General features: G+C 37.1%; 1 protein-coding gene across 6 annotated transcripts in view; it reads right to left on the bottom strand.

The window, feature by feature from the left end:
- FANCM (FA complementation group M) overlaps positions 1 to 14475 on the bottom strand; it is a 54191-nt gene that overhangs the window by 35165 nt on the left and 4551 nt on the right. For 4 of the 6 annotated variants that reach the window (XM_033428437.2, XM_033428439.2, XM_012533081.3 and 1 more), the window contains 7 exons: positions 13986 to 14063; positions 10507 to 10665; positions 7497 to 7628; positions 5674 to 5806; positions 4909 to 5034; positions 4311 to 4397; positions 1612 to 1796 (listed from right to left, as the gene is read on the bottom strand). In XM_033428437.2, coding sequence (XP_033284328.2) covers positions 1612 to 1796; positions 4311 to 4397; positions 4909 to 5034; positions 5674 to 5806; positions 7497 to 7628; positions 10507 to 10665; positions 13986 to 14063 — 900 coding nt within the window. The remainder of the gene's footprint in view (positions 1 to 1611; positions 1797 to 4310; positions 4398 to 4908; positions 5035 to 5673; positions 5807 to 7496; positions 7629 to 10506; positions 10666 to 13985; positions 14064 to 14475) is intronic. The other 2 variants (XM_033428438.2, XM_033428440.2) reach the window with 1 other exon arrangement.

Below are 14475 nucleotides of genomic sequence, written 5' to 3'. Positions count from 1 at the left end.
GTGATTCTTTTAAAATATCAATCAGGACAAGACCCTCCTCTGCTCCAAATTCTCCAAGGTCTTCTCACTTTATTCAGAGTAAAAGCCAAAGTCATTAAAATGGAAATGTAAGGTCCTAAAGAATCTGGCCCCCAACTTCCTCTGTGACTTCATCACTTGTTTCTAGATAAATGAATAATTCAATTACAACTATCTGCTTGAAAGCTTATTTCAGAATAAATCTCCTGTTATGAAAACAATTATGTATAGGAGTAATAAAAAGGATTGTTACCCTGGCCTACATAAAAATATTATTGATAAAAGTGAATAAAAGACAAAGTGAATAAAATCTATAAGGTTTCTTATGATACCTGACAAACCCAGGAAATATGACTCTGGGTAATAATGAAGTTGGCCAGAGACCAGGTTGGGGACTATGGGTATTTCAAAATGCTTGACCTCCTAGGTAGAAATTCACTTCATTTTTCACACAGATATTACTAATCACTAACGTGATTATTAACGTTAGTAATAATCATCCACTAGATGCCTGAACCCTTTAGAGTACTTATTAGACTCGAGATAGGGAATAGTGTTACATTCAGACTAAGGAAAACCTCCTAGATTCTCTCCACCAGATCCAGTTTGCTTAAACAGACTCTTTTGAGTACAGTGGGGACTGGTATAAGAAGTATTTAATAATAGGAGTCCTCATCTATTAATGTTGACAGAATCAAGAAAGGATCTTTCAAAATGAATTAGACATTAAAGACATACCTACTCAAGTGTAGACCTATAGCTAACCTGAAAAAACCTGTATACAGTTTATAAAAATCTATATATAGTCTAGGGCTTCCCTGGTGGCGCAGTGGTTGAGAGTCCGCCTGCCAATGCAGGGGACACGGGTTCGTGCCCCGGTCCGGGAAGATCTCACATGCCGTGGAGAGGCTAGGCCCGTGAGCCATGGCCGATGGGCCTGCGCGTCCGGAGTCTGTGCTCCGCAACAGGAGAGGCCACAACAGTGAGAGGCCCACGTACCGCAAAAAAAAAAAAAAAAAATCTATAGTCTAAAATATCCCCCAAAACATCATAGCACTCAAAAATTTATGATGAATATTCAGAGCATACAGCTACCTTAAATACCACCATGGTTTCCTCTGACCATATTTTTAAGTTAAGATTTTTAGATAACAGAAAAAAGTGTAAGCTTATTATTTGTTTGGAATAAATAACTAAAGTGACTTAAGATAAATAAATAGTAAACACTTCTTGAAGGCTCTACAGTACGATTTCACTTAATGCTTACAATAGCTCTACAGGGTATGTTTACAGATAAGGAAAACTGAGGCACAGGAAGTAAAGAAACTTATAAGTGGAAGAACCAGCATTCCAACCTACATAATATGAATCCAGAGCCTTTCTGCTTAACCATTATACTTTTTAAAAAAATTTCAAAATCCAAAAACACCCACTTTTTTTGGTCTTTCAAAATATGCCTAGTTTTATTTATACATTTACTACAAAATTATCTTTAAGATGTAGCCAACTGACCAGTGAGTTAAAACAAAAAAAGGCGTAAGTGCAAAGCTTATCAATTTTATTTTTATATTCATCATTTCCAAAAATAATTACCTCCAGTTGCTCCTTCTGGGTAAAACCCTTCATGCTTTTCCCTGAGGCATGGCCAACAAAAGTCATTACTCTAATAATTGGCTGATGCTGTAAAAGCATTTCTGCAATTTCTTGAACACTATCTCGAAATGAAGAGAAGATCATAACTCTGGTCTCGTCACATTTCTTGTCAGATGTCTTTTGAGCTATATAACAAAAATACTTTAATTACAACTTTTATAAAAGCATTTAGATGAGAACTAATTCAAAAGACAAACCTGAAACTATATATTAGTGAGTGACAATTCTTTCAAAAAAATAATTTAAGGCATCTTAAATCTTTGCTGGTTTTCCTCCTACCTTTTCTAGTAATCTTAATAAACCTCGTTCCTTATCTCTCATTGGCTGTCATAAAATAAAAACCTAAACCAAATAAAAATTACCTTTTGACCAGTCCTTCAATTCATGCATGACGCCTGTTATTCCCCTTTACCTTCTAAATCAGAAGCACAGGACTGCAGAGCTCTCACTGATTTTGTATATCTTCCCTTTCCTTTCTGCTCACTAAAGGCACTGTCTTAATCCAGGCCATGGTATTCTGTCTCCAAATTATTGATATGTTCAAATTCTCCAAGGAAACTGCAGAATATACCCAACAGTCAATCACAAAGCTGCTCCCAGTGTCTCTGTGCTTGGGAGGAGTAGAATGCATAAATAAAAACATGATTTTGAGGCTGGACCACTTAGTCTCTGGGTGATGTGTGACCATGGTAGTCATTTAATCTCTTTAAACTTTAGTTTCTTAATATCTAAAATGGATTGAGGTGATGATTAAATGAAACAGTAAATATAAAGTATGTAGACTTGCATATAGCAATTGGTTAATAATTGCAAGTTGTGTGGAGTTTTTTGTTATTTGCTTTCTTTTGTTTTTTAACCTTGCATGGGTCTTTGACAATCCTTCTTTCTTAAACATGATCTATATTATGTTAATCATCATGTGTGTGCCACAGACTACACTAAGCATTTTATATTATGAACTCATTTAGTCTTCATAACAACCTTATGAATTAAATGACTTAATAAAGTTAATGTATAATACATAAGGAAAAAGAAGCAGCTGCTGTTGCAAGGAAAATTATTCCAGATAAACCTCCTTTGAATCAGCATAGCATCAAGACTCTACATCTGACCAACTGCAGATCAATAGCTACTTTCAGTGCAAAGCCTATCTCCTTCAACATGGCCGCAGCCTGCCTTTCTATCTTCAATCCATTAAAGCTGCTCTACCAAAGTCATCAATAACTCTATATTGCCAAACTCAGTGGATGCTTTTTAGTTCATCTGACCACACCTCTCAGTAGTATTTAACACAATCCACTCCTTCCTACTGAAATAGTCTCTTCCCTCAGCATCTCTGATAATTCACTTGTCTGGTTTCTTTCTCAATCTTCTTTGTGGCATTTTCCCCTCTGAACTCTAAATGTTGGTATTCTGCAGGACTAATTCCCGGCCCTCTGTCCCTAAACTGTACTGCTGGTGATATGACCACATCCATTCTTGAAACTTTTAATATTGTCTTAATGCTGATAACTCTAAAATTTATTTATATATATGTAAATAGATAAAAATATCCCAGACCATTCTTCTGAGACCCAGATTCACTTATCCAATGCCTACACATCTCAACTTAGATGTCTCAAAAGCATCCTAATACATTTGCTCTTTCTTCTCCATGTTGTTAGTTTTCTCTTTGTTCATACAGTCATCTGCAAACACACACACACACACACACACACACACACACACACACACACTCCTAATGATTTTTTTTCTCATACTCTATGTCCAATCCATCAATAAACGCTGTTGGCTCCAACTTCAAAATATATCTAGAATCTATAACCACTTCTCAGAACCACCTTGCTGCTTGGTACTACTATCTTGGTATAAACTATCATCATCTGTTATCATCTTAGACTATTACAATAGCCTCCTAATTGGCCAACGTCTACGAGAGTGATATTTTAAAAATATAAGTCAGATCACGTCACTCTGCTGCTCCGAATGCCTCTGTAATAGTTTCACAAATCACAAGCATGCACAGAATAAAATCCAAAGTCCTGACATGGCCTACAAACCCTACATGACCTGGCCCCTGGCTGTCTCTCCAACCTCTGCCTACACCACTCATCCTCATTACACTACTCCAGCCAAATTGGTTTGTTTACTGATCCTTAATCTTACCAAGCACCCTACTGCCTCAGGGCCTTTGAATCTGCTATTCTCTCTGCCAGGAATGATCCTCCTACAGAAATCCACAAGGCATGCTCCCTTACTTCCATCAGGTAACAGCTCAAACATCACCCTACAAAGAGGTCTGCTCTAAAACTATATATAAAATAGCCTCCTTCATGACTCTCTATTTTCTCACCTAGCTTACTTTTCCCTATCATTATATTATACATTGTTTTATTATCTGCTTCCCTTATACTGCCCCAGGTTGACTTTTCTTTTTCACATAATACCCTATTCTTAACATTTCCACCATTCCCCTGGTGCCTACGCTCCCAAAATTTCTCAGAGCTTTTTTATATTCATTATCCAGAATAATTAAAAGCTCATATTCTCCATAAGAAATGTTAGCACAAACTAATGAGTCAGAGTTTTAGCTTTCTCAATAACTTTGCCTTGCCTTGAGTCTATTAAATACGACCTACCATTCCACGACTTGAAGTGTTCAACTACAATTTCTTCTAATTTCTTTAATTTTGGATGACTATAGCAGAACTTTTTATCTTCATCTCCTGTAAAAAAACAAAACACAAAAAATTTTTCTGTATTTTTCCATATTCGATTACATTAATGTATTTTAATTACCCTTTCAAATGGATTCGTTAAAACTTATTTCTTTTTATTTAAACAGTAAGTAGCATCTGGGTAGCACACAAACCTTACTGTAAAATAAACTGAATTTTTATGAAAATTTCATTCTGAGAAAGACTCCAAATGAGAATCAGCAGCAAAGAGAAGGGAAAAATTCACATTTAGTTAAGCTATAAATTAGTTTTTGGTAGTTCTGAGAATTTTCACTACCAGTAACAACTACTACTAACTTCTATTATATATTTAAAGTTTATGAACTGCTTGAATATATATTTATCCTAAGTTGAAGAATAAGATCTTTTAGCATTTAACAGGTCTATTGCTACAGAAGTATAAGGAGATATAAATAGACATGTGGATCAATGGAGCATAATTTTAAAATTAACCTTGATAAAGAGGAAGCAATACAAAAATTTAAAAGAAAAACCAGACCTTTTTTGATAGCAGAAATGCCACTTGCTGAAGTACTACGTGTATGTGCAAACATGCACTCTAGATGATTATAGAGTTTCATGAAGTCCTCATTTCGGCTAAGTTCTTTTTTTGCCCGAGTCATTCCTTCAGAAATTAAGAAAATATTTTTCCAATAAATTTAATAGCAAAACTAATCAAATGTATCATTTATTTAAAAGAAATTAAACTATAGCAATGAATGCAAGTTTTTCAAATTTAAAAATAAAAACCAGCAACTTTTTCCAGTTCCACATTCACATATGTATTAATGAATGGCTTCTTTTCTTCCAGCAATTTATCAAAAGCAAAGAAACATGGGCTGGCACCTTGATCTTGGACTTCCCAGCCTCCAGAACTGTGAGAAATACATGTCCACAGTTTAAGAAAAAAAAGAAGAAGAAGAAGAAGAAAAAGAAAGGAAGGAAGGAGGGAAGGAAGGAAGGAAGAAAAAAGAAAGAAAGAATTTGTTACATAACTATTTCACAGCTTTTTATTTTATTTATTTATTTATTAAGTTGTGCTGGGTCTTAGTTGCAGCATGTGGGATCTAGTTCCCTGACCAGGGATCAAACCCGGGCCCCCTGCATTGGGGAGGACCACCAAGGAAATCCATTGGACACACAAGGAAGTCCCCTTCACTGCTTTTTAAAATAAAGCACCTTAAGTAATCCAAATGGCTCAATACATATCGTTAACCAAAATAATACACGTCAGCACTTTTAAAAATAATTTCATATAATTTACCTTTAGTTCCATCCATAATTCCACAAAGGAAGAAATATAATGATCTCATTCCCATTTGCTGCAATAATTCATAACCATGATATAAACTAATACAAATAGCAAATTCTCCCTCGATTATGCCTTGTTGCAGTCCCTAGAAAAAACAAGCATGTATCAAATTTACCCAGAGAAAGAAATGAAGATACATGTTCCATGCAGAACTTATTGGTTCTACTGAATGTCCTAAGATGTTGCTATGGAAAGGTGTCAATGTACTTTCCATATACAATCTGCCCCTTTATTTAATTCAACATGAAACTTACATTTTAAAGAGAATAAATGAACGGGGGGATATTTATCATATGCTGTTTTTCTTTGCAGGTAAATTATTAGCAGTATATAGATTTATTTGGTCTTTCAAAACAATTTAATAAGCACCTACTATTTGCCGAGCACTGAGCTAGACATTTGGGATACAAGGGAAAATAAAACAGATACGGGCCTATCCTCACAAATGTTTCTGACATCAGGACAAATATTTAATCAAACTGTTTAACACTAACATTTAACACCAGGTATACATGCCACAGTAACATCTGACAGGGAGCACCAGACACCGTTATAAGCACACTACTTATACAAACTTATTTAATCTTAACACCTAGGACGTAGGTACTATTGTTATGCCCATTTTACATATGTGGAAGCTCATGTAGGTGATAAGTAGCAGAGCCAGTATTTGAACCTAGGAAATTTGGGCCAGTGTGCTTGTGCTTTTAACCACTACTCTCAAGGAAAAGTAAAGTATATATTCCTTTTGTAGGAGCATACAGTCAGTATATCTATACAATAAAATACCTTTAAAAGACCATTGAGAATATATTTTAATTATTTTCCTTTATTAGAGATGCAGACTATTATTTAATACCTTACAATTTTAGTAGCATTAATATCAGTTACACTCATTTTAAATGTTTCCAGGATAGTGATAAATGCCTTAAAATAGCACGCTAATTACCTAAAAGGGTAAAACAATGTCTCTGTAAAACATAAACTCTCATCAGTGAGATCAAATTCAACAGGTTTAGATTTATGATTTAAAATTTTAATGAACCTTTAACTCCTAGCAGAAACTTTAAACATTTTATTAAAGTCTAGTATAATACACTGCAATTTCACAGAAAATTCCCTTTGTGGTTTCCCAGATACTATAGAATAAAGTCCATATTTCTAGTATAATATTTAAAGCACTCCCAGGTGGTCACAACCTAGATCATATCTGACTCCCTCAATCCTTTACCTCAGGCAAATTGGTTTTCTCACTGTCTCCTTTATACCTTCATTCAATTGCCTCTGTCCTTTTGCACATGCATTCCCTCTCAGTTCCAAGAATGACTCAGTGCCTTTTCATGCTTGTGAGCATCTCTTTTGACTCTGGACCTAACTTGATGGATATGTTCCTATCCACCTATTTTTTTCCTATAAAGATTAAAAATACAAAGCTTACTGTGATGCTTAATCCAACCTCGGTATGGAGATTTAAGACTAAATGCTATGGGTCTAAAAGTTAGTTAAAATCTACCCTCTTATGACCCTTTTACTTTACAAAACAGAAGTGAACTAAAAGACCAATTCTTAATTAAAAGTTATAAGATAAATTTATCTTAATTCACATCATTAAACTGTATTCCTGCTAGATCTTTTTCATGATTTTATAAACGATATAAACCACCCCTGAATTCTTGATGAGCTAATATATACCAAAAAATAATCATTATTTACATTTCATCCTGGTTCTAAGTAAAAATGTAGTCTATCAGCAAAATTTATTTTAAAATACCTACCACAATATTTGGAGATGGGTTTTTCCTAAATTGATCTCTTGCCAGAATTATCTGGTATTTTGTTAGATTGGGAATATCCCTTCTCATCAAAACATTCCTCTGAATCAAAGAACTTGCAAGTGCTTCCAAAATCTGCAAATTTCAAAGAAATTTAGTTTAAGTTTATTTTAAAATCCTTTCACAAATACATTTCCTCACATACTAAAATAGTTTTATATATTAAATTATATGTTAAATAAAGTTTGTCTTAAAATGAATTTTTAAGTAAACACAGAAGAGATGATAAAGCTTTAAAGTACTTGACAATTATCCTCAGATAATCGATGTGAGAGTCAGCACAAGCAATTATTAGATTCAGCGATAATTCAAGAACATATGTGTTGGGCTTTCCTGGTGGTGCGACAGTTAAGAATCCGCCTGCCAATGCAGGGGACATGGGTTCAAGCCCTGGTCTGAGAAGATCCCACATGCCACGGAACAACTAAGCCCATGCGCCACAACTACTGAGCCTGCGCTCTAGAGCCGCGAGCCACAACTACTGAGCCCGTGGGCCTAGGGCCTGTGCTCTGCAACAAGAGAAGCCACCACAATGAGAAGCCGGTGCACTGCAACGAAGAGTAGCCCTTGCTCGCCGCAACCAGAGAAAAAGCCCGTGCACGGCAACGAAGACCCAATGCAGCCAAAAATAAAATAAATAAATTTATTTTTTAAAAAAAACAAAAAACGAACATATGTATTTATCTGTTTATTTCTTAACTCTCCTCCTCTCCCTCCAAACTAAGCACAATGAAAGGAGGGCCTCGATTTTTTGCTCTGTTGCATCTTCAATGCCTAGAACAAGTCTAGCACATAGGCAAATATTTGTAGAGTGATGACTAAATCAAAATCCCTTGAGTACATTTAATTTCATTCACTGATTCATTCTCTCAAAAATATTCATTAAGCGACTTCCCTGGTGGTCCAGTGATTAAGAATCTGCCTTCCAATGCAGGGGATGCGGGTTCGATCCCTGGTTGGGGAACTAGGATCCCACATGCCACAGGGCAACTAAGTCTGCATGCCACAACTACTGAGCCCACACGCTCTGGAGCCTGCGTGCCACAACTAGAGAGCCCGCGCTGCAACTAGAGAAGCCCACGTGCCATAATGAAAGATCTTGCATGCCGCAACAAAGATCCTGCGTGCCACAACTAAGACTTGACATAGCCAAATAAATAAATAAATAGATATTTTTTAAAATATATTCATTAAGTATATACTACATATCAAGCATCGTTCCTGATGCTGGGGATATTGTGGCTGAGACAAATGAAGTTTCTATTTTCCTAAAGTTTACATTCAATAGACAGAAGAAAGGAGTAAAGAAGTGAACAAAGAAAATAGAGAATTTTGATTATGATAATGCATTTAAGAACCTAAAACACAGTAATGCTTTGTAGAGTCTTTGATGGAAGGGGGTCACTATCATATAAGTGGACAAAGAGGGTTTCTTTCTTTCTTTCCTTCCTTCCTTCCTCTCTCCCTTCCTTTCTTTCTTTCTTTCTTTTTTTTGGGGGGTGGGGGGAGGAGCAGCAATTGTGCTCTGCCCGGGCACCCCCTGCCTCATCCGTCATCCAGCCCCAGGATGCAGAGGAGCGGGCCCTTGGATTGTGACCTTGCCAGCGCCCTTCCACCTCCAAGCAGCCGGTTTCCCACACTAAGGTTCCTGGCTGGGGATGGACCGCTCTGGGCCAGGGCTGCCTCTGGAACCAAGCAGCAGGAGAGACGGTGGCCCGGGTTGGGCAAGCAACGGAGCCTACTGCTGCATGGGTGACAGCAGGGCGCTCTCAGGGGAGAACTGGGCATGGAGGCTCCCACAGTTCTCCACGTGTTCATGCCACCAAAGATGGTTTCTTTTAAGAGGTAATACTTGACATCTGAATGATAAAGTATGCCGAGCCTGAGAAGTTCTGAAGACAGAGCATTCCAGGCAGAGGAAACAGCAGACAAAAGGTCCTGAGCTTGATGCCACAGTGAAGGTAAAAAGCGACCTCCAGATGAAGACCTACTACAGCAATATGTAATTTGCCTAAGTTTTATTTCCTAAAACATATCTATTTTAGTACATTTCAATCTTTCCTCTCTTCTAGCTTTGCTGATCAGCTTTGCTGACCACATGTGCCTAAAGAAGCACTCTAAAAGAAATCAATAAAGTTAGGGCTTCCCTGGTGGAGCAGTGGTTGAGAGTCCGCCTGCCGATGCAGGGGACACGGGTTCGTGCCCTGGTCCGGGAAGATCCCACATGCCACGGAGCAACTAAGCCCATGTGCCACAACTACTGAGACTGCGCTCTAGAGCCCGCAAGCCACAGCTGCTGAAGCCCGCACGCCTACGGCCCGTGCTCCGCAACAAGAGAAGCCACTGCAATGAGAAGCCCGCGCACCGTAACGGAGAGTAGCCCCCGCTCGCTGCAACTAGAGAAAGCCCGCGTGCAGCAACAAAGACCCAACGCAACCAATCAATCAATAATGTGTCAAGACATTGCCAAATGCCACCAAGTGGGCAAGATAGTCCCCAGTTGAGAAACACTGCTGTACAAGGGATCAGGGAGGAATATATTGAAAATATATTTCCTTACAAAGAAAGTTCTGGTTGAATCTGGATACATGTTTTGGGTGTGTTCACTATGTGAAAATTTACTGTGCTGCACACTTACATTTAATGTACTATGCTGTTCATATGTTTGGGGGGGCTGGTTATACTGCAATTAAAAGGTTTACTTAAGAAAATACAAAACTAAATTGGCTTTAGAAACGGTCCATCATTTTGTATTTCCTCTTTAACTAATAGTTTGCCAGTACATATAAAACATGGCGCTCATACTGAAAATTGTCATTTCAAAGAATTTTTTACCATATTAATTATATAAATGATTATAACTATACATTCTCACAGTCTGATTCTGTTAAGTAAAATAATTACATTATCAGTTCATTTATTAAAACCCTGAATTATGATAAAAATGGCTTACCTGTATATATGCCTTTTGTATAGCTCCAAGTTCTTCACCAAGAGGAACAACAAGCTTTTCAACTCGTCTTTCATGAGAGTATGGCAAAATATCTGGAGAATCTTCAGAACGAATCTCTATCTGCCCAATTAGTAGATTGGTAATAACCTGTTGCACAGCCTACAGAAAATCAATTAAGTATGATTATATATTATATTACTTACTAAATTTTTTAGTTTGCCACTAACAAAAATAAAATAGCAATAAGTTTTTGAAAAAAAATTAGAAATTTATATCATTAAATATTTTTTAAAACTACAAATTATAGCACATCAGGAGTGGCACAATAGGGGAAAATGCTTTTGAAACATCTTTCTTGCATGCCAAGCATCCAAGAGATAAAATGTCCAACAAGTTCCTCAAATGTATTTTGTGCTTTCCAATGGTAGTGTTATATCTTGTCAATATTTATAAAGACTCAGACAAAATAGAAGTTTCAAATTAGCAAACCAAATCCCCAAAACATTATATAACAGTCAATTTTAGAGCCAGAACTAAAACCCAGATTTCCTGATTCCCTGGCAAATACTTTTTTCCACTGATTTTTTATGGGGAAAACAGAGAAGTCCTGTTACTACTAAAGGATACAAATGTACCTTGGAAATACTTTACAAACTGACTTGTTAAGAAACTGAGGGCATATGTCCTACGCTAAATCTATTATTAATAAATGAATGGAGGGAATTCCCTGGCAGTCCAGTGGTTTAAGACTCCACACTTTCATTGCCAAGGGTGCGGGTTTGATCCCTGGCAGGGAGCTAAGACACCACAAGCTGCGGGTGTGGCCAAAAATATAAATAAATAAATAAATAAATAAATGAGTGGAATATTTTCCATTTAAATCAATATATATGCTGTGAATATATTTCTGGAGCTAAATTTCATTCACCAAAAGCTTATAAAGGAACTTAATTGTAAAAATAGGGAATTTAAGAAAAAACAAAAAATCTGTTGGTATAAACAACTGCTGTACCATTAGACCACAGTTCTACTGGGTGTGATGAAAAAAAAGAAAGGAAGGGAGAGATGGATGGATGGAGGAAAGGATGAAGAAAGAATCCTGAAAGTATCCAGAAATTAAGAACTCTTTTTTTTTAAACTAGTAAAGCCTCATGGGCTTAGTTTCAGACAAAAAATACTCTAGGGCAAGAATCATATCTTAGTCACTTTTGTATTCCCAACACCTGGTATAATGCCTAATACAGTAGTACACTATAGTTACTGAATGTCCACATACATTCAAACTCTAGAGTAAATATATGACCATTTTATAAAATTGACTAAGACTTCAGTATTTTTTTTTCCTTTGGCCGCACAGCATGTGGGATCTTAGTTCCCCAACCAGGGATTGAACCCGTGCCCCCTGCGTTGGTAGCACAGAGTCTTAACCACTGGACCGCCAGGGAAGTCCCAGACTTTAGTATTTTTAATCATTCATTCATTCAAGAAATATCTGAGTAACTCCCACATGCCAGATATTGAATTGGTGATAGAGGCATAACCAAGATAGACATAATCCCTACATTCATGTAGGTACTATTTTAGTGGAGCAAAAATACAACAAATAAATGAATAAGCAAAAGAATGACAGACTGTGATAGATATTAAGAAGAAAATAACAAGATAGGAAGAGTTGACTTTTCATAGCTTAAGAGTGAATTTTTCTGAAGAGGTGATATTTAAGCAGAGACTTGATGACTAAAAACAATCAAGCATGTTTAAAAAAGGTTGGGCAGAAATGATAGGATAGAAATTTCTAAAACTAATCAAGGCTATGGACAGAAGGAAAAAAGTCTATGGCTTGGCAGAATTGAAAGCTACTTTTGAAATTATCCAGAACCTAACACAGAAGACCATTCAGAGCTACTAAATTAGAATGTCATGGGATAAGGCTCAAAATCTGCATGGGATAGGGCTCAAAACTTTTTACCATCCTCTGAGCTCCCTAGAGAAATGGTGGATTCCACAGCGGGGACTGGAAAAACACTAAATGATCATAAAATATCTTGTGATGCCAGTAAGTTAGGAAGTGTTCAAAACAAACACACGAACAAACAAAAGTGCATTCTAAAGGACACAGGAGCCATCTTCAAGGCACTCTCAATGGTCCAATCTAGAACAATCAAAATTATTAATGATAGTATTGGATTGTAGCCAATAAAAAATATATATATATCCATATATATATATATCCATTAGTCCATATTGATGTAAAGACCTGAATTAAAAATAAATGAGGAGGGGCTTCCCTGGTGGCGCAGTGGTTGAGAGTCCGCCTGCTGATGCAGGGGACACGGGTTCATGCCCCAGTCCGGGAAGATCCCACATGCCGTGGAGCGGCTGGGCCCGTGAGCCATGGCCGCTGAGCCTGCGTGTCCGGAGCCTGTGCTCCGCAGCGGGAGAGGCCACAACAGTGAGAGGCCCGCGTACAGCAAATATAAATAAATAAATAAATAAATAAAATAAATGAGGAGAGAAGACAGCTTTTCACAACAGAAGAATTCAAATTTTGAAATGTAAAAGAAATGAGGGAAAGAGGAAATAATGATTCGGCAAACAGCACAGAAATAATTGTTGCAAGCAAGAACCATCATTGGATGCTAAAACAGAATATTTACATAGTCTCATAGTATCTCCCCCACAACAGACTTAAGTAAAAAGGGAAAAACAGTAGTTTTACAATAGAGAAACCAGAAAGTCATCATCTGAACCAAGTCAAAATTAACAGCACCAGTAATAAGACAAATCATCATGTATTCGCGGATACAATGCACTAAGAAAGGTACAACATCACTTCTGGGGTATTCTTGCCCAAAATGCATACAGAACCTCACTCCAATCATAAGAAAACATCAGACAATCCCAAATTGAGGGATATTCTACAAAATAACTGGCACCTACTCTTCAAAAGCATCAAGGTCATGGAAGACAAGAAAAGAATGAGGACTGTCACAGACTGGAAGGTACTGAGGAGACGTGACAACTAAATGCAATGTGGGATCATAGAATGGACCCCAGAGCAGAAAAGGACCCTGGTGGGAAAACTGGCAATAGTCAAATAAGATTTGCAGATCAGTTACTAGTATTGTACCAATGTTAATTTCCTGGTTTTGATAATTTTACTATGGTTATGTAATATGTTAACATTAGGGGAAGCTGAGTGAAGGATATACAGACTTTAATTTTTGCAAATTTTCTGGAAGTCTAAAGTCATTTCAAAATAAAACAGTAAAAATTTAAAAAACAGCTTTAGGTGATTCTTTGGCACACTGAAGTCTGAAGACTCTAATGTAGATAGTCTCCTACAACCACAGAAGAAAAGGTAGGCATCTTATATGAAATGCTGTACTCCTGACGTTAAACTAAATACTAGAATGGAAAACTGATCTGGTCACATACAAAAGTTCTTATTTTCTTAAACATTAATAAATTTTACTTACCTTTATATCACTACCTGGTGTGGCACTAAGAGCCAAGATTCTAAAGTGATTTGTATATTTGACTAGTTCTCTTACAACCTTAAAAAAAAAAAAACAATTCTTTAATTTCATCTGCCCAATACAAAAATAAAAATGATTCTGTTAAACAAGCTAGTATATCTGATCCACTATCATTGTTCCTTATTTAGAGTACTGATGGACTAGCAGATGGAACTATCTTTAGTTATGTTATCTGAAGAGCAAATGATTTAGGTTTATACTCTATCCCAATCAAAAATACTTTAGGGGGCTTCCCTGGTGGCACAGTGGTTAAGAGTCCGTCTGCCGATGCAAGGGACACGGGTTCGTGTCCCGGTCCGGGAGGATCCCACATGCCGCGGAGCGGCTGGGCCAATGAGCCATGGCCGCTGAGCCTGCGCGTCCGGAGCCTGTGCTCTGCAACGGGAGAGGCCACAACAGTGAGAGGCCCGCGTACCGCAAAATAAATAAT

Source organism: Orcinus orca, chromosome 2, assembly GCF_937001465.1.
Source record: "Orcinus orca chromosome 2, mOrcOrc1.1, whole genome shotgun sequence".
Lineage (NCBI taxonomy): Eukaryota > Metazoa > Chordata > Mammalia > Artiodactyla > Delphinidae > Orcinus > Orcinus orca.
The sequence above is the reverse complement of the archived record's forward strand: the minus strand, read 5'-3'. Positions and strand labels throughout refer to the sequence as shown.